General features: G+C 46.4%; 2 protein-coding genes across 3 annotated transcripts in view; both read left to right on the forward strand.

Moving 5' to 3' along the window:
- Positions 1-110: 110 nt before the first annotated feature.
- Positions 111-17,246, forward strand: cnot9 (CCR4-NOT transcription complex subunit 9). Of its 2 annotated transcripts, XM_068034770.1 has the most exons (8): positions 351-474; positions 5,109-5,285; positions 6,440-6,555; positions 12,543-12,652; positions 13,123-13,232; positions 13,896-13,994; positions 14,937-15,028; positions 16,445-17,246. In XM_068034770.1, the coding sequence occupies exons 1-8, from the start codon at positions 451-453 to the stop codon at positions 16,611-16,613; spliced, it is 897 nt and encodes a 298-aa protein (XP_067890871.1). In that variant the 5' UTR covers positions 351-450; the 3' UTR covers positions 16,614-17,246. The 2 variants fall into 2 exon arrangements, with proteins under 2 accessions (XP_067890872.1, XP_067890871.1); XM_068034771.1 differs by lacking the exon at positions 13,896-13,994 and having other exon boundaries at positions 111-474.
- Positions 17,247-17,335: 89 nt separating this feature from the next.
- The window catches only part of plcd4a (phospholipase C, delta 4a), a 98,620-nt gene continuing 90,061 nt past the window's right edge, over positions 17,336-25,894 (forward strand). Inside the window, exon 1 of the mRNA XM_068034772.1 lies at positions 17,336-19,321. The gene's annotated coding sequence lies outside the window, so the exon portion shown is untranslated. The remainder of the gene's footprint in view (positions 19,322-25,894) is intronic.

Here is a 25,894-nt window from a genome sequence, read left to right on the forward strand (position 1 = left end):
TCTCAGTTTAAAATGGCGCGAAGTAAAACTCCCAGCATGCAGTGCATGGTCGTCGGGCCTGTCGCTGAAGAGAAATGTTTTATAATTTAAGTCGTTTGTTTTTGGACGCATTATTTCTGAAAAGCGTAATTTAATTATGTATCTTTAAAAAAATCGAAAATAGTTTTATTTCGTGTCTTTTTTCTCAAAAAAAGCCATGAGGTGAAAGGGCAAAGGTTAAGGAGTTACTTTTACATATGTATAAAATTGTTCACGGTGTTGTTCAGGTAATCGGTAATTTCTGCTTCTGAAATGGATTAATTATTCGGTTGATTATCGGAGCTTGGTTCTGTTTTTAATTGTATATTAGTTTGGGGGGGGGGGGTTAGAGGTTAGAGGATCATCGACAAGGTGCTCGGTTCAGTTGTTGATGTGAAGCTTTTGGAGATTGGACGGAGGGAGAAGTGGAAGATGCACAGCCTGGCGGCGGGCGCGGTAAGTCACTGCCTGTCGGTCATTGAGGGGCCTGAGTGAGGGTGCGGGTGCGGGCGAGCGCCTCTCCGGCCTCCCGCTAGTAGTAGTAGTTGTTGTTGTTGGGTTGGGGATTGAGGGCCGCCTCGGGCCTGGCCTGGCCGGGCCGCCGCCACTCTCTGGCCCGCTGCTGGTTTCTCTGAGCCTTCGCCGGCCTCTTCTGTTGGATCTGGGCTGTGACTCGATCGGTCTCGGCCGCTTTCCGTGAGGGTGGGTGGGGGGTGGGGGGAGGTCACTGAATCTGCCAGGCTTCAGCACGGATGTGGGCAGAAAGACGGTGTGGAGTTGTACATACTGATAGGTAAATTGGCCATTATAAATTGCCCCTAGTATAGGTTGGTGGTAGGGAAATATAGGGACAGGTGGGGATGTGGTAGGAATATGGGATTAGTATAAATGGATGGTTGATGGTCGGCACAGACTCGGTGGGCCGAAGGGCCTGTTTTAGTGCTGTATCTCTAAATCTAAAGCTAAATCAAATCAAGGCTTGATCCTTGACTGCCAGCCTGGCTCAGTGGGTGCATCGTCTTGACAATGTGGAAAATTTCCCAGGGGTGACCTGTACACAAAAAGCAGGCCGATTACCACCGCCCTACCAGTCTACTCTCCATCATCCGAAAAGTGATGGAAGGTGTTGTCGACCATGCTGTCGAGTCAACTCTAAAAGGGGGTGCAGGAGCAGAGGGACCTGGGTGTATCCGTGCATAAGTCTTTGAGGGTGGCAGGACGGGTTGAGAGAGCAGTTAATAAAAAGCATGCAGTATCCTGGAAGTTATGTGGAACTTGTATAAGGCCTCGGCTGGAGAGTTGCATCCCGTTCTTGGCGCCACACTTTAGGAAAGATGTGAAGGCATTGGAGAGATTGTAGAAAAGATTCATGAGAATGGTTCCAGGGATGAGGAACTTCAGGTATGAAGATAGATTGGAGAAGTTAGGACATTTGGCTTGTCATGCCCTTGCCAGCTCTCTGCAAGAGCAGCTCAGCTAGTCCCATTCCCCTGTAGCCCTTGGTTATGCACTTGAAAAACTGTAAACTACAAGGCTGCAGGTTAAGAGCTAGAAAGTGGGGTTAGGCTAGAGACTCCTTGTCCTGTAAATTTGTGTGATTTCAGTCAGTGGCAGCTTACATCATGGGGCATGTCTGCAGTTCTTGCAAAACCATGTGCTGACTCTATCTGCTAGTTTCCAGCAAAAGAGATAATTATCCAATCCCCTTTTAAAACCGATGGTTGAATGTACTTTCACCACAACCTCAGGCAGTGCATTCCACGTCCTAACCACTCACTGCATAAAAAGGTGTTTTTCCCCAAGATTCCTTTTGCTATTAGCTTTAATTCGGTGTCCTCTGGTTCTTTATCAGATCACACCACCCCCCTGAACAAGTCTTTTCTAGAGAATAGAGCCCTCAATTACATATTCCAAGCTTTCGCGCCATTCCTAGTATTGAGGCAGCGCTGCACTTTCAGAAGTGCTGCCTTTTGGATATGACTGCAAACTGAGGCCCAGTCTGTCCTCTCAGGTGGATATAAAAGATCCAATGGCACTGTTTTGAAGAAGGGTAGGGTGTTCTTCAGCCAATATTTATCCCTCAGCTGATCACTAAAACTGTTAATTTGGGATGTCCTATGATTGTGGAAGGTGCTACAGGAATGCAGCAATGTGATAAATGACCAAGTAATCTGTTTCTTCAACCATTGCTCACAGGAAGGATTTATTGTTCATTTAATGTTTGAGGATCTTGATCTCCACAAATTGGGTTGTTGTATCTGCTTGTGTAGCAACAGTGACTACACTTTAAAAGTAATTGATAGGATACCCTAAAGCTCTTCAGATCCGAGGGCATTGTGTGCTTTGTAAATGCATTTCTTCAAACTGCAGAGACAAGGTAATTAGTGAGCACTGCAGGCATATAAGCTACTTCAATAACTTCATGACCAGTTTATTTTCTCTTGTTAACTGCTTTCCCTCACAACCTCGCTGCAGTTCTGAGGTTGTAACTGAAGTGGTAGTGTGGCCAGTGGTATTGCTGAAAGTATTTTCTTGAACCGTAGAATCTTACAGCACAAAAGGAGGCCACTTGGCCTATCATGCCTGTGCCAGCTCTCTTCGAAAACTATCCAATTCGTTCCACACCCTGCTGTTTCCGCATAAACGGTAAATTTCACACTCTTCATTTATCCATTTCCCTTTTGAGAGTTGCTATTGAATCTGCTTCCACTGCCCTTTCAGGCAGCGCATTCCAGATCACAATTCACTGCATTTATTAAAAAAAAGTGTTTTCCAATGTCATCTCTGGTTCTTTTGCCAATTATCTTAAAGCTGTGTCCTCTGGTTACTGACACTCTTGCCACAGGAAATAGAGTAGATTACTCTATCAAAACTCCTCATAATTTTGAACACTCGATAGAGAATATTAAGAGCTCCCATCTCTAAAGCATTTTCCACGCACTCAGGACATCCCAAAAAACTTCACAGCTAATGATGTACATTTGAAGTGTAATCACTCTGCAACGTAAGAAATGTGGCAGCCAGTTTGTGCACAGCAAGCTCCCACAAGCAGCAATATGGTAATGACCAGTTATTATTTTAAGGTATTGATAGACAGCTAAATATTGGCCAGGACACCAGGGAGAAATCCCTACTCTTCGAAATAAGATCCTTTACATCCAACTGAGGGGGCAGACTGGGCCTCAGTTTAACATCTCATCCAAAGGATGGCACCTCCAATGGGTATCTGGTTCAGTGCCCACACTTATTGTGCAGGTGTACCGCTGTTAATGGTAAGAAATAGGAGCAACAGTAGGCCATATGGCCCCTTGAGCCTGCTGTGCTGTTCAGTAGATCTTGGATGATCATCTACCTCATCTTCACTTTCCCACCCTATCCCCAAATCCCTCAATTCCCTGAGTGACAAAAATCTAGTGACCTCAGTCTTGAATAGAGTCAATGACTGAGCATCCACAGCTCTCAGGTAGAGAATTCCAAAGATTCACCAACTTCTGAGTGAAGAAATTTGCCCTCATTTCAGTCCTAAATGGCTGATGTCTTATCCTGAGACTATGACTCTAGTTCTAAACTCTGCAGTCAGGTGAAAAAGTGTCTCAGCATCTATCCTGTCAAGCCCTTGACGAACTTTATACCTTGCAATGCAATTTGCCCAACAAGCGATGCATTAAAGCCTGGCTCGAGTATAAAATTAAAACCCAACTCGGGCCCGACCTGACAACAGCCAACCCTACCCAGGCCCGAGTCCTTTAATTTTTTTTTAAAATGCCCAACTCGACCCTGACATATGTAGTCGGATAGCCAGGTTTTAGTGCAGAGTCAGGACTGCATGTTTCCCACCTTGACGTCCTGAATGTTCAATTGAAGATTCCTTCCCGGAGCAAGGCAGCACTGTCCACATCCTGCCCAACCGGACCCGAGCCTGACGCATATCGTCTGGTCTGTTTGAGTCGGGTAACCATGCTTTACGATGGATGGTAAAACCAACTCCACTGCTGTGATCCTTCCAGGCCCCAGCGATTACTGAAACAAGGGTGATGGGATGCAGCTTCCACTCCGTTCCAACAGAAAACTCCAGTCTGCTGCCAGAATGAGACTTGTGGCAGTGCTAATACTCCAAGTCCTGGCCGCAGATAGAAACGTAACTTTGCCTGTTGGTAATTAGCGTGCGGGGGTTAACGAGGTGCAAAGAACGGCCCAAAAATAGGTGGTGTGCTTCATGTGTTGTAAGCAGTGCCTTGGTAATTGACTGCTCTGGTAATGGCAAACAGTTAGCACAGTTCGCTGGATATAGATGGCTGCCTGTGATCAGTGTGGAATTTATAAGTATGGGAACTGTAGTTGAAGCACAGTGCTTGCTGGAAACACTGTCTGATGGCTGTAGGTAACATGGCTGCTGTGAATGAACTGCCTGAAGGTGTTGTGGATGCAGATTCAATCATGGCTTTTGTAGAATGGTTACAGCACAGGGGAATGCCATTCAGCCCATCATGTCCATACTGCTCTCTGCAAGAGCAGCTCGGCTAGTCCCATTCCCTTGCCTATTCCTGTAGCCCAGCCTGTCTTTTCAGTTCCGATTATTATCCAATTCCCTTTTGAAAGCCATGATTGAATCTGCTTCCACCACACACTCTCAAGCAGTGCATTCCAGATCCTAACCACTTGGTTTTCCCTCCTGTCGCCTCTGGTTCTTTTGCCAATCACTTAAATCGGTGTTCTCTGGTTCTCGATCCTTCTGCCAGTGGAAACCATTTCTCTCTATCTACTCTGTCTAGACTCTGCATAATTTTGAACACTTGCATCAAATTTCCTCTAATCTCTATGGTGAAGCTGGGGCTGTTCACCTCTCTATCCAGGTACCTGAAGTCGCTTATCCCTGGATTCATTCAAAAGGGATTGGATTGGCAGCTGAAGAGAGGAAAATTTGCAGGGCTACGGGGAAAAGATGGGAAAATGGGACCAGCTGTGTTACTGTTGGCAGGGAGAGAGCACAGACACGGGGTTCTGAATGGCCAACTTCTGTGCTGTAACAGTTCTATGATTCTATTCTATATGGATCTGCCTGCTGATTTTTCTTTTTGTCCTGCTTGCAGCCGGTTACTGCGCTGGCTCAGGTGGATCGAGAGAAGATTTACCAGTGGATCAATGAGCTGTCGAGCCCTGAGACCCGGGAAAATGCCTTGTTAGAACTCAGCAAGAAGAGGGAGTCGGTGCCTGACCTGGCCCCCATGCTCTGGCACTCCTTCGGAACCATTGCCGCCCTGCTGCAGGTAATGGTCCTTTTATATATCGCACCTTGTCATTTAAACCCAGCCATCGGGGAGCATAGAACTTTACTCTGTATCTAACCCGTGCTGTACCTGCCCTGGGACGTTTTGTTGGGGACAGTGTAGAGGGAGCTTTACTCTGTATCTATCCCCATGCTGTACCTGTTCTGGGAGCTTTGCTTTGATGAGTCTTGGCAAGCTGAGTAGAACTGTGAGGACTGGTGAGGCCCAATTATTGGCAGAAGTTTGAGACCAGGTTTTTTAAAATTTTATTTAGTAGTCCGACTTCTCACTGATCTCACTCTTTTTTTTTAAAAGAAACACACGCACCGAAACAGTTACAAAGAAAAAGAATTAAACTTATCCCAATACGTGTGAAGCGCTAAGTGCTGTGACTGGAGAGAAACAGTGCTTGGTTTCAGGATGTGTGGGATCTTTATGCAGTTGAAGTATGAGACACCCACAGAGTACAGAATGGTAGCACAATAGTTTTGTTACTCGACTAATAATCCAGAGGCCTGGATACATGAGTTTACATCTCACTGGCAGCTGGGGAGTTTAAATTCAGTTAATTAAATAAATCTGAAATTTAAGAAAAAATCTGGTATTAGGAATGGTGACTGTGAAACTACCAGATTGTGATCAAAAACCCATCTGGTTCAGGAATGTCCTTTTTAAGGAAGGAAACCTGCTGTCCTTACCTTCTATGTCCTATATGTGACTCTAGACCCACAGCCATGGGAGTCTTGAGTACCTTAAGGTCAGTTAGAGATGGGTAATAAATGCTGACCTTGCCAGCTATGCCCACATCCCGCAAATAAATAATTAAAATAAATGTCCTGCTTTACATAGACTATATTTGATCAGTTTACCTAGGATCTGTGGCCATCATAGTACGAAACCCTTCAAATCTTCTCCTGTTTCTTTGCTTTCTAGCCACCTGATGCAGTTTGCTACCCAGAGCTTGCAGAAACCTCTCGTGTCAGGCAGACCTGACTGTGTGTGAGGTGCAGTGCAGAAATCACTTTGGTGTTGTTTCCTGGGATTACCTGACAGGCTACATTCAGTGTAGGCTCGGCCCTGCTGCATCCCCACTCAGCTCCTTCACTACCCTTTTCAGGTTAATGTGATTTTCTTTTTACATTTCTTTTTTCCAGGAGATTGTAAATATTTATCCCTCTATCAACCCCCCAACTCTGACGGCTCATCAGTCTAACCGCGTGTGTAACGCACTCGCATTATTACAATGTGTAGCATCGCACCCAGAAACCAGGTAACCTCATTTCTGCTTCCATATTCCTTTCTATTCTCTGCTGTTTTTTTTTCCCCTGAGCTCTTAGTTGTCACTTGGGGAGTCTGATCTCACTTTAATCTCATAGTGGATTCCTCCCTGCTGAGCCTTCAGTCAAAACATTTGTCCCGCAGCAGAGGCTTTGCTGGGAGCTGGAATCGTACTATGCAGCTGCAGGATTACAAATCAGAAGAAGGAATAAAAGATTTGCATTTATATAGCGTCTTTCACAATATTGCAAGGTGCCAAAAATTTTATAGACAGTGAAGCATTTTTGAAGTGTTATAGGAAATATGGCAGCCAATTTTTTCACAGCAAGGTCCCACAAACAGCAACTAAATAAATGACTAGATCATCTGGTTTGAGTGTTGGCTGAAAGGAATGTTGACCAGGACACCAGGCAAAACTCCCTACTCTTTAAATAGTGGCGTGGGATCTTTTAACGTTCATCTGAGGGGACAACCAGGACCTCGATTTAATGTCTCATATGAAAGACGGCACCTCCCTCAGTACTGCGCTGGAGTGTCAGTCTGGATTATAGGCTCAAGTCTCTAGAGTGGGGCTCAACCCAAAACATAACATTTTTGGACAGCAAAGGAGCCAAGAGATATGGTTACAGGGTTGATTGGTTGGCATCTTTCCATCTATGAAAGATGATGATCACATCACAAACAATCCATTTGGGTGGGCTGTCTTCTCTTGGTGCACCTTTGGCTGTGAAGGGATATGGGTAGAAGATGGGAAAGTGGAATTGCTGTAGGAGATCTACCATAAAATGGAAAGGCAGAGCAGATCGAGGATCCAAATGGCCTACTCCTGCTTCTATTTTTTCTGTTCTTGTGTTCAAGCAATATCACCAAAAATGTTAATTTAGCTTATTTAGTTTGCCCTCTGTGTGCAAAATGGGTGTTGCATTTGCCTACATATTACCCACTGGCTGTGAATCACTTCTGGACATCCTGAGGACATGAAAGCTGTTGTAATGATGCAGACTTGTTCATTCCTGCCTGGTCTCACTGACTCTTGAGCTGGTGTGGGAAAGGTCACATTTGGTTATGTTATGCTATTGGGGCCCACGCTGTACCTTTTTGTTTTATTCATTCATGGGATGTGGGCGTCACTGGCTATGCCAGCATTTATTGCCCATCCCTAATTGCCCTTGAGAAGGTCGTGGTGAACTGCCTTCTTGAACCGCTGCAGTCCATGTGGGGTAGGTACATCCACAGTGCTGTTTGGAAGGGAGTTCCAGGATTTTGACTCAGTGACAGTGAAGGAATGGCGATATAGTTCCAAGTCAGGATAGTGTGTGACTTGGAGGGGGACTTGCAGGTGGTGATGTTCCCATGCATCTGCTGCTCTTGTCCTTATAGTTGGTAGAGGTCGCGGGTTTGGAAGGTGCTGTCTAAGGAGCCTTGGTGCGTTGTTGCAGTGCATCTTGTAGATGGTACACACTGCTGCCACTGTGCGTCAGTGGTGGAGGGAGTGAATATTTGAAGATAGGTTGCCAATTAAGGGGGCTGCTTTGTTCTGGATGGTGTCTAGATTCTTGCGTGTTGTTGGAGCTGCACCCATCCAGGCAAGTGGGTAGTATTCCATCACACTCCTGACTTGTGCCTTGTAGATGGTGGGCAGGCACTGGGGAGTCAGGTGGTGAGTTACTCGCCGCATGATTCCTAGCCTCTGACCTGCTCTTGTAGCCACGGTATTTATATATGGCTACCTCAGTTCAGTTTCAGGTCAGTAGTAACCCCTAGGATGTTTGATAGTGGGGGATTCAGCAATGGTGATGCCATTGATTGTCAAGGGGAGATGGTTGGATTATCTCTTGTTGGAGATGGTCATTGCCCGGCACTTGTGTGGCACGAATTTTACTTGCCACTTATCAGCCCAAGCCTGGATATTGTCCAGATCTTGCTGCATTTCTACACGACTGCTTCAGTATTTGAGGAGTCGCGAATGGTGCTGAACATTGTGCGAACGTCCCCATTTCTGACCTTATGATTTGAAGGAAGGTCTTTGATGAAGCAGCTGCATATGGTTGGGCCTAGGACACCACCCTGAGGAACTCCTGCAGTGATGTCCTGGAACTCAGATGATTGACCTCCAACAACCACAACCATCTTCCTTTGTGCTAGGTATGACTAACCAGCAGAGAGTTTTCCCCCTGATTCCCATGGACTCCAGTTTTGCTAGGGCTTCTTGATGCCATACTTGGTCAAGTGCTGCCTTGATGTCCAGGGCAGTCACTCTCATCTCGCCTCTTGAGTTCAGCTCTTTTGCCCATGTTTGAACCAAAGCTGCAATGAGGTCAGGAGCTGAGTGTCCCTGGCGGAGCCCAAACTGAGCAGGTTATTGCTAAGCAAGTGCTGCTTGATGGCACTGTTGATCACACCTTCCATCACTTTACTGATGATGGAGAGTAGACTGATGGGGCGGTAAATGGCCGGGTTGGACTTGTCCTGCTTTTTGTGTACAGGACATACCTGGGCAATTTTCCATATTGCCGGGTTGATGCCAGTGTTGTAGCTATACTGTAACAGCTTGACTAGGGGTGCGGCAAGTTCTGGAGCACAGGTCTTCAATACCGTTGCCGGAATATTGTCAGGGCCCATAGCCTTTGCAGTATCCAGTACCTTCGGTCATTTCTTGATATCACGCGGAGTGAATCGAATTGGCTGAAGTCTGGCATCTGTAATGCTGAGGGCTTCAGGAGGAGGCTGAGATGGATCATCAACTCGGCACTTCTGGCTGAAGATTGTTGCAAATGATTCAGCCTTATCTTTCGCACTGATGTGCTGGGCTCCCCCATCATTGAGGATGGGGATATTTGTGGAGCCACCTCCTCCAGTTAATTGTTTAATTGTCCACCACCATTCACGGCTGGATGTGGCAGGACTGCAGAGCTTAGATCTGATCTGTTGGTTGTGGGATCACTTACCTCTGTCTATTGCATGCTGCTTATGCAGTTTGGCATGCAAGTAGTCCTGGGTTGTAGCTTCACCAGGTTGACACCTCATTTTGAGGTATGCCTGGTGCTGCTCCTGGCATGCCCTCCTGCACTCTTTTCTTTGAACCAGGGTTGGTCTCCTGGCTTGATGGTAATGGTAGAGTGGGGGATATGCTGGGCCATGAGGTTACAGATTGTGGTTGAGTACAATTCTGCTGCTGCTGATGGCCCACAGCGCCTCATGGATGCCCAGTTTTGCATTGCTAGATCTGGTCAAAATCTATCCCATTTGACACGGTGATAGTGCCACACAACACGATGGAGGGTATCCTCAATGTGAAAGCGGGACTTAGTCTCCACAAGGACTGTGCGGTGGTCACTCCTACCAATGCAGTCATGGACAGAAGCATCTGTGACAGGCAGATTGGTGAGGACAAGGTCAAGTATGTTTTTCCCTCGTGTTCGTTCCCCCACCACCTGCCACAGACCCAGTCTAGCAGCTGTGTCCTTTAGTGCTCGGTCAGTAGTGGTGCTACTGAGCCACTCTTGGTGATGGACATTGCAGTCCCCCACCCAGATTACATTTTGTGCCCTTGCCACCCTCAGTGCTTCCTCTAAGTGGTGTTCAACATGGAGGAGTACCTAGTCATCAGCTGAAGGAGGGCGGTAGGTGGTAATCAGGAGGTTACCTTGCCCATGTTTGACCTGATGGCATGAGACTTGATGTTGAGGACTCTCAAGGCAACTCCCTCCCTACTGTATACCACTGTCCTGCTACCTCTGCTGCTTGTCCTGCCGGTGGGACAGGACGTACCCAGGGATAGTGATTGCAGTGTCTGGGACATTGTAAGTTATGATTCCATGAGTATGACTACGTCAGGCTGTTGCTTGACTAGTCTGTGGGACAGCTCTCCCGACTTTGGCACAAACCCCCAGATGTTAGTAAAGAGGACTTTGCAGGGTCGACAGGGCTGGGTTTGCCCTTGTCGTTTCTGGTGCCTAGGTCGATGCCGGGTGGTCCGTCCGGTTTCATTCCTTTTTATTGCCTTCGTAGCGGTTAGGTACAACTCAGTGGCTTGCTAGGCCATTTCAAAGGGTATGTAAGAGCCAACCACATTGCTGTGGGTCTGGAGTCACATGTAGGCCAGACCAGGTAAGGACAGCAGATTTCCTTCCCTAAAGGACATTAGTGAACCAGATGGGTTTTTACAACAATCGACGATGGTTTCATGGCCATCATTAGGCTAACTTTTAATTCCAGATTTATTAATTAAATTAAAATTCCACCTTCTGCTGTAATGGGATTCGAACCCATGTCTCCAGATCAATACCCTGGGTCTCTGGGTTACTAGTCCAGTGATAATACCACTACGCCATCACCTACCTCATCTGAGAGTGCTTGATGGGACAGAATCCCAAAAGTTGGGATAAATGTTCTCTGTGAATGGATGCCTCACCTCGATGAGCCAAAAATCTCTCCTGGGGAATAAAATTTAGAGCTGGGCCATTCAAGGGTTCTGTCAGGAAGCACTTCACACAAAGAGGAGCTGAAACCTAGAATTCTGTCCCTCAGAAAGCTAAGGATCAATCCAAAATTGGTAAATTTTTGTTGGGCATGGATATTAAGGGATATGAAACCTATAATGGTGTGTTGGGAATGTGCTACAACAATTCTTTATTTGTGTCTGGATAATACCAATGTACCAGTCAGATTGCCTACCTGGTACTGTAGGAATGTAGAAACAGGAGGGCAGCATTCAGCCCCTCAAGCCTGCCATTCAGTTAGATCATGGCTGATCTGTATCTTAATTCCATCTACCAGCCATGGTACCATATCCCTCAACACCTTTGCCTAACAAAAATCTACCGATTTCAATTGATCCATAGCTTTTTGGGGGAGTGAGTTCCAGAATGTCACTACCCTTTTAGTGCCGAAGTGCTCCCAGACTTCAGTACCTAGCTCTAATTTTCAGGTCATTCCCCTCCCCCTTGTTTTGGATTCCCCACCAGTCTCTAGTGAAATAGGGTAGAGAGAGAGAGAGAGGGACTATCCAATCCTTCAATATTTTGCACAATTCCATTAGATCACCCATAAATCTTCTATACTGGAGGGAATACAAGCCTAGTCTGTGCAACCCACAGGTTTTACATAACTTGACCAAACTCAAAAATTGACCAAATTTTACCAGCAAGCTTTGCAAGGTCAAAAGACCTTTCAAAGTAAAGTATAAAACTGCTGAATGTTTCAAGCTGTATGTTTGCTAGAATGCAAAGCTAATTGGTGTGTAAACCTTAGTGAAACACTTGTGATAACAGGAATGGAGCCTATTGAAAGTAGGCTTAAAGGCCAGAGAGAGTTGTAAAACTGGCCATGGGAAACCGATAACCAGAGCAGCCCTGAGAATGCTGTTTAGCAGGCTATGGAAGGTGAAAGGTAACTTAAATGTGGGCCTTCACTCCGTGGTTTGGACAAAGATCTTGACCTTTTTGGACACTTTGTATTAAGGGGAATCTTTATATGCCGTTAAGGTCCTGTCAATATATCACCCATGTCCACCACTGAAAAGTGTATAAAAGATGTTGCAAACGGAATAATCGTTATTGCTGTTGGAATAGAGTGAATTAGCTAATCACCTAGAACTGAAAGTTCAACGACCAAGTCGTTGACTTTGGACCGTTTATATATACTCTTTTGCAGCTATTGGTGTAAACTCTGCTTTTGAATCTGCTTTAGTAAACTTAGCACTTTAAGCAGAGCTCGTGTCTGAGTGATTTGTCGATAATCTCGTAACTCTCGGGTCCGAACTTAAGCCAACGAGATCTTGGAAGTGAGGTCTTCAACAGCTTCCTAATTTTCCCCTTTTTAGAACCATAGAAAAATTACGACACGGAAGGAGGCCATTCAGCCCATCATGTTGCCCAGTATCATTCTGGTGAATTCAGTGGTGTAGTCTCTGATCTCAAAGTCTGTTCCATCCAGGCCTGGTTTGTAATGAATTGTCTTTTCCCTGTTGTGTTCCAGGTCAGCATTTCTCGCAGCTCATATCCCACTCTTCCTCTATCCGTTCCTGCACACTGTGAGTAAGACGAGACCTTTTGAGTATCTGCGACTTACCAGCCTGGGTGTCATAGGTAAGCCCTCAGCTTTCTGTTTGGCATGTTTTCTTTCCTTGCCACTCTCAGTGTTGAAATGTTCTGTGGTGAAGTTTCACTGACTCTAGCAATCCTCCAGTAGCTCACTGAATTGGGTGTTCTCCTTGTAGATGCTGAGATGTTGTAATTCCTGATTCACACCAAGCTTGACCCTCTCTAGCCCCCATTCGTTGGCCAAACATAATCTTCTTTAACTTCTCTGCTTTCCATCATAGGTCGATGGATCATCACTGATAGGCAAACATGGGAATAAATGTAGGTCATTCTGCTCTGTGTGGCTCAGTCCCATGCTGGGCTGTGGGTTTACTCGAAGGTGGGGCTGGGGGGTGAAGCTGTGATTCTAGTTTCCATAAGTGGAGTTTGTGTGATGTTTTAGCCCAGGTTGACTGGGTGTGACATTTGGTCCTGTCGTTCACTTTGTTTTAATCCTTTCTTTGTCCTTTCTGCAGGAGCCTTAGTAAAAACCGATGAACAGGAAGTCATCAACTTCCTTTTGACAACAGAAATTATTCCTCTTTGTCTACGGATTATGGAGTCGGGAAGTGAATTGTCCAAAACGGTAGGGGCTGCTGGGTGGTCTGAGGAGTTTGAACATTACAGCTCTACAATGTTTCAAGCAGCACAATTATACCAGGATCCCTTCACCCACTGTTAATTGTGTATTAAGTGGGTGTTTAATTATATTGAGGTGGTGGGTACACCCCATGCCCCCCCACCCTTCTCAGAGACCCTATAGTGCATCCTTTTCATGTGCCAATGAAGTACTTTCGCTGAGTGAAATATTGTGTAACCCCCATTCTCTCTCCCTTCTATGCTGTAAATGACTCTGACTCTCATAGAGCTCCCTGTAATAAACCCCTCTTTAATGCACCCACTCTTTGATAAAGCTTCCTGTGATAAACCTATAAACTCCTAACACATCCACTCTCTGATACAGACCCACTCAGTGTGCTGCCTTCCTTAGCTGCCATTGTGGGGGGAAGCTGTGTTCCTATATTCTCTAGTTGATTGTATCCTTTGTACTGATAAATAGTGTGTCTGACTGTTTGACATTTCCCCCAATGAGCCTGCATGTTCCAATAAGTTGACATGTTGGAGGTGGGGAGGTGGTTTGCGGACGCAGATCCTCACCCCATCCCAAGGGAGCTGGACATGCTGTCTCAGCAGCTGTGTTCTTGCTTTGCTTGGTTATCTGTGTAACCTCTCTTGTTCTGGCCCCTAGGTCGCAACTTTTATCTTGCAGAAGATCCTATTGGATGACACAGGGCTGGCTTACATTTGCCAAACATATGAACGATTCTCTCACGTGGCCATGATCCTGGTGAGCTGAAAGAGTGGGAGTGGTTCCCTGTTTCTGGGTAGTATTGGAAGTGAAAAGAATATGCCTTTTATGTAGCATGTCTCAAACATGCCCTTGTGCTACACCTACACTTCTTTATTCATTCATGGGATGTAGGCATTGCTGGCAAGACCATGATTTATTGCCCTTGAGAAGGTTGTGGTGTGCAGCCTTCTTGAACCACTGCAGTCCTTGTGGGTGTAGGTGCACCCATGGTGCTGTTCGGGAGGGGTTACAGGATTTTGACCCAGCAACTGTGAAGGAACGGTGATATAGTTGCAAGTCAGGATGGTATGTGGCTTGGAGGGCAATTTGCAGGTGGTGCTCCTGCAGCATTGCTGTGCTTGTCCTTCCTGATAATGGAGGTCATTGAGAGGGATGTATTAGTGAGTGCCCTTAGTGAGTTGCTGCAATGTGCCCTGTAGATGGCGCACACACTGCAATCACCAGTGTGTTGGTGCTGAAGGGAGTGGATTTTATTTGTTTTAGTGATACAGCACTGAAACAGGCCCTTCGGCCCACCGAGTCTGTGCCAACCATCAACCACCCATTGGATGTTGAGTTTAGTGGCAAGGGCACCGATCAAGTGAACTACTCTGTCCTGAGTGGATGTGGACAGCATTCGGCTCAACAGTGATGGATGAATGGCCTTACCATATACATGTAGAATGAGGTAGCAAACTGGTTGCCTTGAGATCCAGTTGGAACCTGGGACCCTATTGGAAAGTGGGATTAGGCTGGGTGGCTCATTTTTTGGCTGGTGCAGACATGATGTACTAAGTGGTCTCTCTTTCTTTTGGTGCTGTAAACCTTCTGTGATTCTAAAACTTCAGCAAGGAATGGATGGTGTTGGGGAAAGGTGGTGACCCAGCTTAACCAACAACCACTTGAGCTGCTCTAACAGTGTCTTATCTCCGCATGCAGGGTAAGATGGTGCTGCAACTGTCCAAAGAGCCCTCGGCCAGATTGTTGAAACATGTTGTCCGCTGCTACCTCCGTCTCTCTGACAATCCACGGTGAGTTCAGCATGCACACAGCAGCAACAAGACCCACTGAGTCCTGTAAAAGCAAAATACTGCAGATGCTAGAAATCTGAAAATACTCAGCAGGTCAGGAGTATTTCCAGTACCTTCTGTTTTTATTTCACTTTAAATCATGTCCTTGTCATGGGCAAAACATGGTGGGGGTGGGGTAACTGCCGAGCAGACCCTCCCCCTGTGCTGAGGTGGCTGGCTCCTGCAGAGTAGCTTGTGGCAATTCTGGCAGTGTGGTACCATTTCCCCCGTTCTCCCTCCTTCCCCCCCCCCCCCCCCCCCCCCCCCTGTCCCCCCCAACCATCACAGCTGGACTTTAATATCAGGATACTGTGAGGCCAGTATTTGACCCCCACGTCTCTTGCAGGCTCCCTCCCCTCTCTGACCCCGTGGCAGCTCCACAGTGTAATGTGGCTGTTCTGGGAAATCATTAGCTGTATTTTTTTTTTTGGTGGCCTGAGTTTATGGTTGTTACCAGAGGGTGTCTCGCTAGAGTTGGGGAAGGAAGAGAAAGCGGGGGGGAGGGGGGGGGGGAGGATTCTTGTAGTCTAGTTAATGTATTGGTCACTGATTTAAGTGTTAACCACTGCCCTCCAGAAAACCTCCTTCCCAAATTTTTAACAAGAACATGACCATTTGTCCTCTCCTGTAACGCTATAACTGGCTGTAATTTCTGGTGGAAATAATTAATACGCTTTGCTCTCTGCCGACCAACTAGCGAGAAGGAGAGCCTCAGCATGAAGAAAATCCAGAATAACATGGTCCATCAGCCCATCTGTCCCAAGTCTATGCTTGATTTTTCTGTCATGGACGTCCTTCCTGCACCAGTGGTTAATTTCTGCCCCCTTACCTTTTGATCTGTGTGATAGTGGAGCTGGATTAACAGTTAATGGGCCTGGGTGATGCAGCATGTTGGGACAATGGACTTTCCCCTCTGGGATCTGGCTTCAAGTTCAGGCTTATTTAGGTGGGATAAAAGTGTCCAATGTCAGTGTAAATGTTCTAAGAAAAGGAGAGCTTTGCAGGGGTATGGGGAAAGAGCTGGGACTGATTGGATAGCTCTTTCAAAGAGTCAACACAGTGACTTGAATGGCATCCTGTGAAATGTTGGACAGTCTCTTCCCAGTTCCTAGTGGGTAAGGGCCCTCAGTGCAAATCGAACCTTGCTTCTTTTGTAGCTGATCACCTTCAGGGGAGAAAGGTTGAAGATTGTAGGATATAGGTGAGAAAACCCTGGAGCACAGTAATACTGTTTATTTTCTAAAACAATAACTGTGAGGATGAGACTGCCTCCCTGGTGCACCTCTAAGCTGCACGGTGTCCCGTCTAGCAGTGTGTTGTGATGTAGCTTTTGAATGGCTTGTCCACGTGTTACAATGTAGTGTTTGGATCCTGCAGGGCAAGGGAGGCGCTCCGACAGTGCCTGCCCGACCAGCTGAAGGACACCACATTTGCCCAGGTGCTGAAGGATGACACCACCACCAAACGTTGGCTGGCCCAACTCGTCAAGAACCTCCAGGAGGGGCAGGTGACCGACCCTCGGGGGATCCCCCTCCCACCCCAGTGACTGAAATGACCTTCCCATGTGCTGAGGCTGTCGGACCTAACTGTGCTGCCACAGTCTTTTTTTGGGAGTGGGGGCGACGCTGTGTTTGTACGTTTTTCCTCCCTTTTCTCCTCTAGGAGGCGGGTCGAGCTGTGGAGGATCAGGGTGGTCTGTTGGATTAATGGGGACATTCGCCTCATGGAAAGCTGGACATTGAACTGTGAAGTGTGGCTGGACAACTTGTTTTCATTGCCTCACCATCTCTCTCTGCTGCCTAACATCAATCATTTGTCTTGTGGAGTGTGGGTGAGACCCATATTCCTGAGCTTCCACCAAGACGCCGTCTGGAGTACGTCAACTTCTAATGTCACATTTCTGGTCTTCGCCCCCACCCCCCACATTCATACCTGATGTTCAGTTGATGGAGTAATAAGTGGATTTATATAGCACTCCCTGTGTCCAAGCTGGACTAGTCCTGATGTTGGGTTTTGTCCTGGCTCTCAGTTTGTCTCTGGGAGATTTTTCTGTTACATGTAGCTTCGCTGCATCAGAAACTGGGGAATAATTGGGTCTCAATTTAATGCGAGACCAGGTATTGTTTTTTAAAATTATTCCTTCTCTTTTTTTTTTATTTTCTTTTTTCCCACCCCCACCCTCAATATCTTCCTCCCATAGTTCCTTGTTTATGTGCCAACCTACACCCTGCTGCTTAATGAACACTGACTCCCTACGCTGTCCTGCAGAGAGATACTGTCATGTAGCAAGGCGCACTGTCTCTGTTCCATGCTCGTTTCCCTGTGCACCTGCTTCTCCTCCTGGTCTCTGAGCTTCATTGTTGATCCGACAAGTCCTTAACCAAAGCCAGTAGGTTCTCTTGAGGTGTGGGCTCTGATTTATTGCCAGGTACAGCTGGGAGACGGTACCTGTCCATTTGTAGGAATGGAGAGATCTGTGAGTAAAGCAGCTCTCTGGGTGGGTGATCCACACGTTCAGCCATTTGTAGGCTCGATCCTCGAGTTCTTCCACTGTTTCCCTTCAGTATATTCCATTACTGTTTCTATTCTCTTCCCCCTCACCCCCTGAACCAGTCCCCCACCCCCAAAACAAGTTCAGAGTGAGGGTCAAAGATTTGAGGGAATCTATTCTCTTGTGCTCTGATGCTGGCTGGCTGTGTTTCACTGGTGCACAGACCGCTTCTGCCCTGGGGTCTGGCTCAGGTGAAGCTCCCTTCAGCCTTGTTTCACCAGTGTGTGATCTTTCAGGTCAGACAGCACTTGCGCAGCCACTGTTAGTCGGCAGCTGGCCAATATTGGTATACATACCCCAGTATCCCGAACTGCCTTAACATACCCCAGCCTGTTTTACACTAGACTCAGGGCCCCTGAGGTTCTGTAGCACCTCCAGGACACCTCATGCAGTAATCTCCCCTTCTGCTCTCCCACTAACCCAATCCTAAGGCACGAGAATGTAGATTCTGGGCCAACTCTGTCCCTTGGGGTTTTTTTTTTTTGGGGGACATCCAAATCTAGATGTAATAAATATTTTTAAAATACTGTATGTAAACTGCTAATCAGTGGATCCTGTTTAAGAAAATGGTGCATTGAAAGGTGTTTACAGTGAGCCCCATAATGCTCCTGAGCTATTCATAGTAATGATAGCTGCCACTTGACCTCTTGCTGGGTCACCTGATTATTATCTCACCACTCTGTCTCTAACAAGGTGTTAAGTGGCTGTGAGCCCATATTTGGTGCGTTAATGTCTGGTATTCTGAGTCCACGTGGCGTCATCTGGCGTCACCTGGCACCATTTGTTGAATTCCCCATTGATTTGCAATTTGCTGTCCATGTGCTGCACTGCTTGTACACTGTGTGTGCGGGTAGAAATGTGAAATGTGTGGGTTGGGGGTGGGTGGTGGCGGCGGTGGGTGGGGAGACTATGCTGCTGCAGATCAATGGGAAATTACAACATTTGGAACAGTATTGGTATCTAATAAAAACTGAAACGTGCTGAAAATACGCAAAGGAAGCTGTCTGAACCTTGTGTACCACCTTCAGGGTGACCTGCACCCGAAACCTTAGCTTGCTTTTTCTCTTTACAGATTCTTATGCCTGATTTAAATTTCCAACTCTTTATTTCATACTGACAGTACTTACAACTTCACCCTCTGCTCATTATTGAATCATTCAGGTGCAAATTAAATAGATTTTTCCTGAAAATGCCATTTTTGGGATACAGTAAAGGAGTAATTTGAGACATGATGTGTTGTGGGTGTAACAGGCTTGGGAGGAACAGGTGATTTTGGACCTAAGATTCCAAAACTGCTGCACTGGGGATTTTCCTCACCTCTTGTCTGGGTCTGTTGTAGACTCTCTGTTGGAGATTGATAGCTGTGATTAGTCAATAACTCTGTTATTGTCGTATCATGCAACTGCCAGGATGGTGGAAGGTAAACTAGAAGGGCCTTGGCCTTTTTCAGTCTGGCATTCCTTATGTCTGTACTGTTGGCATTGGTTCAAGTACACAATTAAAGATGAACTCAGTACCGCAAGGATCAGTTGATGAGTAGCATGGATGCATTTAAGTGAAAGTTAAATAAACACACGAGGGAGAAAAGAATAGCTGAACTTGTTGATGGGCTAAGATGAAGTCGAGTGGGAGGAGGCTCGTGTGGAGCATAAACATCAGCATGGAACAGTTGAGTGGGATAGCCTGTTTCTGTGCTGTAAACTGTAAGTAACGCTGTCTGGGGAAGGAAATCTTTTCAAACTCACAGAAAAGAAATTCTGCAGCATGTGCTAAATTTGGCAGTTTTTTTTTAATGGCCTGGGAATGGAGTACGGGGCCCAGACTGTGTGACATGCAAACACCCAGTCGCTGTACTGGCTGTGTTCAACGCATGTGTGCACCAAGCTCCCTGAGTCACTAGGTAGAAGTGAGGACCCAGCCTGAGTGTACCTTCTCGGGACTGAATATTCTATGACCATGCAGGCCAGGACGGCATGTCGTCCAACTCAAAAAGGCACAAGGCAGTAAGTAATATTACCCCCCTCTTCCTCTTCGTCCCTCGACCAGCAGCTGTCATTCTGTATGAAACAACAAAGGGCAATGAACCCTTCTGGGAGAAGCAGAATCCCGAGAATTGCTGACTGTGCTCGTAGTTAGTGGATTGGTGCCTAACATTTGAGGTGAGAAGAGCACAGCTGAGTCCTGGTGGGCAGGCGGTTTCTGATCGCAGTGCATGAGCCCCAACTATATGAAAGGAAAAGATCTGCAGGGATATGGGAGAGAGCAGGGGAGTGGGACAAATTGGACAATCTTTTAAAGAGACAGCACAGGAATGATGAGCCTAATGGGCTCCTGTGTTATGTCATTCTATGAATCCACTAAACCTTTCATTTTTCTTTTAAATCCACTCGTGTTAGTCTTAGAAAGCACTGGTGTCCATTTTAAGATAGTTTGTCTGTGTGTAGAATGATCTGCAGGATGGGGGAGCTTTACTCTGAGGATGACTGTTCAGGTCAGCTGGGGGAAACAGACTGGAGCGAGTGTTTCAGTGGGGAGAAGGGAGCCAGACTAGAATGAGTCTGACAGTGGGGGTGGGGGTAGCGGAGAAACTCCGGGGTGTGCCCACCATTGGAGGGAGAGAAACTGGGTATTGTGGGGGGGGGGGGGGGGGGGGGTGGTCAGTCAGTGGTGGGAAGTGGGGAGGGAATTTGGATGAGAGCCTGTCTGTAATGGAAGCTGAGCAGCGGTGGGGTAGATGACTGGCTATAAAATGGGATTTCATAGGTTCAGAGATGCAGCAAAGCCGAGGAAGGGTATCACTGAGTGCAGAGCTGCAGTGGCTGAAAAATGCATTATTGATCTGAGGAGAACACACACATTCGGTCAGTCCAAAGAGGAGAGTATGAAACTGGGAGGCAGAGTGGAAGAGTGTTAGACATTGATAGGGTTGCTTTTAGGGGAATATGTCTATGGGGAGGATAATTCTAAAGCTGATGTGTTAGGGAGTGGGAGGCCTGTGGATGTCAGTATGGGGGTGGGGAGTGGGGAGACATTAAGAGACAGGGTGTTGGAAGACTAGAATTTGTGGGGTAGATACTAGAAGGAAAGTGTTGGGAGAAATTGAGCTGCAAAGTGGATGGGGATCGTCTGGAGTTGGGTAGGGACAGAGGCAGGCAGCTTTACAGAAGGTGCAGCTGAATGGGTAAGATGACCTACAGGTGTGGGTAAAAGTGTTGCGTGCTTGTCATTTTCTTTCGATTAGACAGTTGAGTGAAACCAATTATTGCTCTATTTTAAAACCCTTCTTAAAATTACCTGTGACAAAGCTTTTTGTTAACCCCAATATCTCTAGTTCTAATGCAGCATCCATTTCCTTTCTTTGTGCCTCTAGAGAGCCGTGGGTATTTTTGTGTTAAAGGTGCTGTGCAAAATGCAAGTTATTTACAAGTATTTGCGATTTCATCTCCAAGACCAAATGTGTAATGAGATCTGGTTCAGGTGGGGTTGAGAGGTGGAGGGGATGGGGAGATAGTACTGGGTATCGTCAGGGTTAGCTTCCACATATACACAATGTCTTCAGATGTTGCTTAGGGGCAGCATGGAGGTGATGTGGGCAGTTGCATTGCTTTCACCCAGTGTCTCCAGAGTGGGAAGGAGATCTCTGAATAAACATCAAACAGGCTCTCAGCCATTAGGAAACTCCCTTTGCACCTGCTCCCAGGTCGCTCTGCACCAGGTGATGATACTTATTAAAAATACATTCGCAGAGCCGAATTACCAAGTACAAGTGATAGCATTGCAGTGTGTCTGGACAGCAGAAAGCATGAGGTCTGATATCTAGCGCAACCTGAACCTCACATCCACCGCCTCCCCAAAGTGAAGCCACAGGGGGCTTCTGCTGGATTCTCCTCTTGCTGAGAATTTCACGTGAGAGTATAGGGAGCATTTTAAGAACCCAATTACAGCCTGTGTTCTGGGCCTGTGCTATCCACTTACAGTATCTTTTAGGACATTGTGTACTTGGCTTGATTGATTTTTTTTTTCCCTCTTACAATAACCTGACAACCAGTGACCCATCAATTACAGTAGGGAGGAGGTGTTAACTCAGTTGTGTTTGGTGTGATTGCCAGAAGCTTAATAGTTCATTTTCTGCCCGCTCCCAAACCACAGCTCCAGAATGAAATAATTCACATTTATATATCACCTTTCATGTCCAGAGAACACCTTGCAACAAATGAAGTACTTTCAAAAATAGTCAGTTGCTGTGTAGGTACACGTAGCAGCCAATTTGTGCATTGTAATTTGTGAGGGTGTCAGCTATGGCTCATTTTGTAGCACTCTCGCCACTGAGTCAGAAGGGGGTGGGTTCAAGTCCCACTCCAGAGACCTGAGTTTTTAATCGAGACTGACATTCCCGGTGCAGCACTGTGGGAGTTTGCTGTGTGCAAATTGTCTGCCCTGTTTCCTACGTTATAACAGTCACCTCACTTCAAAAGTACTTCATTAGCTGTAAAGTGCTTTAACAGTCTGAGGTGAAAGGCGCTATAGAAATGCACATCTGTCATAGGCGGGGAGCGGGGTGCAGATGCAATGTCTGAGGTGTCTGGGACTGTAGATAGTGCAGATGAGGAACTGGTTGTAAATGGACTTCATCTGTAATCATTCTGTGCAGGATGAGGTTGTGAGGGGAAGAAGTTTGAAAATTGGGGGAGAGGGCAAGACTGGTACAAGTTAAAATTGTACGAAGAGTATTACATAGAATTTTGTAGGCCATTTGGTCCAACTGGTCCATGCCAGCACTTATGCTTCACTGGAGCCTCCTCCCACTATTCCATTTAACCCCCAACCACACATCATTCTATTCCTTTCTCCCTCCATGTGTTTATCTAGCTTCCTATTAAATGCATTTGTGCTATTTGCCTCAACTATTCCTTGTGCTAGCGCATTCCATATTCTCACCACTCTCCGGCTGAAGAAGTTTCTCCTGAATTCCCTATTGGATTTATTATTTACTATCTTATATTCATAGTCCCTAGTTTTGGTCTCCTGTACTCGTGGAACGTCTGTGTTTCTACCTTATCAAACCATTTCATAATTTTAAAAACCTCATTAGGTCACCCCTCAGCCTTCTCTCTAGCCCTAGCCTTGTGCGGAAGTTACACAAGGACACTAGTGTACAGTAATGTAGTGGTTACTTTACTATTAATCCAGAGAACAGAGTTCAAATCCCATCATGGCAGTTTGAGAATTTAAATACAGTTTTCAACAAAAAAAAAATCTGCAAATAATCTGGTGTCAGTCAAAGTGATCATGAACCTGTGGGATTGCATTAAAAAACCCAACTAATGTCCCTGAAGGAAACCCCTTTTTACCTGGTCTGGGCCTATATGTGACTCCAGTCCCATACAACAACAAATTTATATAGTGCCTTTAACATAATAAAACATCCCAAGGCGCTTCACAGGTGCATTATAAAACAAAGCATGATGCCACATAAGGAGATATTAGGTCAGATGACCAAAAGCTTGGTCAAAAAGGTAGGTTTTTAAGGGGTGTCTTAAAGGAGGAAAGCAAGGTAGGGGCAGAGAGGTGTAGGGGAGGGTATTGCAGAGCTTAGGCCCAGGCAACTGAAGGTGCGGCCACTAATGGTGGAGCAATTAAAATTGAGGATGCTCGAGGCTAGAATTAGAGGAGTGCAAATATTTCTGAGCATTGTGGGGCTGGAGGAGATAACAGAGATAGGGGTGAGGCCATGGGGAGAATTTTTAAATCAAAACTTTGCTTGCCGGTAAGCTGCTGTAGGTCAGCGAGCACAGGGATGATAAGGGAACGGACTTGGTATGAGTTAGGAGACAGGCAGCAGAGTTTTGGATGACTGAGTTTACAGAGGATAGACTCTGGGAGACCAGGCAGGAGTGTGTTGGAATAGTCAAATCTAGAGGTAACAAAAGCCTGAATGAGGGTTTCAGCGGCAGATGAGCTGGGATGGGCAAAGTCGGGCAATGTTACAGAGGTGAAAATAGGCAGTCTTAGTGATGGTGTGAATGTGAGGTTGAAAGATTATGAACAGGCTGGCTTAAACTTAAGACTGTTGCCAGGGAGAGAGATGGAGTCAGTAGCTAGGGATCAACGTTTGAAGAGGGGACCGAAAATGCTGGCTTCAGTCTTCCCAATATTTAATTGGAGGAAATTTCTGCTCATCCAACACTGGATGTTGGGTAAGCAATCCAATAATTTAGCTCACCACCGCCTTCTCGAGGGCAACTAGGGATGGGTAATAAATGCGGGCCTTACCAATGATGCCCACATCCTGAGAACAATTATAAAGAATAATTGTGGTGCTTTTGGGAAGTGGCAAAAATTAAACAATTTTGGAATGGGGTGGAATAGCAGATACTCATGCTGGGGAAGTAGGTAAGATTTAAGATAACTCTGGAGACAGACCTGAACCTAGATTAAGCCTCCATGTGTGTAGATGTGAAAAGGAGGTTTAGGCAGGGTTATGCTTGACTGTTGCATTGCCCTTGTTGAATATCATGCTGAGATTCACCAGCTGTGCTCCCGCATGATGAGCAACCACGAGGGTGAAACATGGAACTGTACCCAATAAGGAAGCAGCACCTTCAAGGAGAATTCTGGAGGGGTGGGTGAAGATGTGGGAAAGAAACACTGAAGTTGGAAGGAGCATATGTACCAGGCTGACTGAGATATGGGGAGTGATGCTGTCCTCCTTTGTGTAAACTCTGCTCAACCTGCCTTCAGTGCCCTCTCCTTTAGGAGGTACCTTTTTTCTCTCTAGATGCCAACAAACTACGTCTTGCTGGGACATGTTCGAGCAGCACTCCATCTGCCCAATCCTCATATGCGAAGTATTACTTTTCTTCTCGCTCCTGCTTTCTTGCTCTTTCCCACCCTCAGTCTCTATCGCTTCCTATCCTTGCTCTTTCTCCCACCTCATCCCGCTTTGTCAGCTGCGGCTCAGTTGATAGCACTCGTGCCTCTGTAACACAAGGTTCCGGGTACAAGTCCCCCTCCAGGGTTTGAGCACGAAAATCAAGGCTGAGATCCAGTGCAGTACTGAGGGAGGGCTGCACTGTTGGAGGTGACGTCTTTCGGATAAGACGTTAATTTGAGGTCTCATCTGCCTGCTCGGGTGGATGTAAAAGATTCCACAGCACTATTTCGAAGAAGAGCAGGATCCTGGTGGCTTGGGATGCTGTCAATCGACATCATAAAAAAAAATTATCTGGTCATTATCACATCGCTGTTGGTGGGAGCTTGCTGTGTGCATACTGGCCACTGCGTTTCTTGCATTGCAACAGCGACTACATTTCAAAAAGTACTTCATTGGCTGTAAAGCGCTTTGAGACGTCCAGTGGTTGTGAAAGGTGGTATATAAATTCAAGTATTTCTTTCTTGCTCTCTCTCACGTGCTGTTGCTCACTCTTGTCCCCCTCTGTCTCTCTATCGCTCCCATCTATTTCTCTCCTCTCACTCTCCCTCTCAGTCTCTTTCTCTCAGTCCATCCCTCTCCCTCCCATCCTCCTCCCTCTATCTCCCTTCCTCCCTCTCTCTCTCCCTTCCTCCCTCCCTTCCTTCCTCTCTCTCCCTCCCTCCCTCCTTTGATCCTGATTGGAATCTCTATGCATTACTACACTGTTTTCCTGACAGCAGCAGCAGCTCAGGGATCCTCCTCCTTTATGAAGCTGATTGAATGAATTATTGATTATCTGGCAGGTGTCGTGGTTCCAGTGGGTCCATTGACACAACAGGCAGTGACAGTGCTGATCAAACCACCAGGCCAAGGGCAGACTGGAGCCAGACTCCGATCACCAGTCACAAGCCTATGAGAATGCTGACTATTCGCAGTTCCTGGAGTGAGGCAAACATTCAGATCGGGTTCTACTCCATTAAAAATGCATAACCCAACTCCAAAGGCTAGAAAGGTTACCCTCTGCTTCTCTGGGAGATGCAAAAAAAATAAAAGGTGTACCATTGCCAAAGCTTTTTGGTCTATGGACCTTTCAGTTCACACTGGTGTTATCGCTGGTCCTGCCACGTCAATAGAGCAAGATGTCAAAGATTATATATCATGGAATTGTACAGCATGAGGCCATTCAGCCCATCATGCCTGTGTCAGCTCTTTGAAAGGGCTATGTAAATTACCCCCAAGCCTTGCAAATTTTTCCTTTTCAAGTATTTATCCAATTCTCTTTTGAAAGTTACTATTGAATCTGCTTCCACCGCCCTTTCAGGCAGCGCATTCCAGATCACATTAACTGGCTGCGTAAAAAAGT

This window comes from Heterodontus francisci, chromosome 7 (genome assembly GCF_036365525.1).
Source record: "Heterodontus francisci isolate sHetFra1 chromosome 7, sHetFra1.hap1, whole genome shotgun sequence".
NCBI lineage: Eukaryota > Metazoa > Chordata > Chondrichthyes > Heterodontiformes > Heterodontidae > Heterodontus > Heterodontus francisci.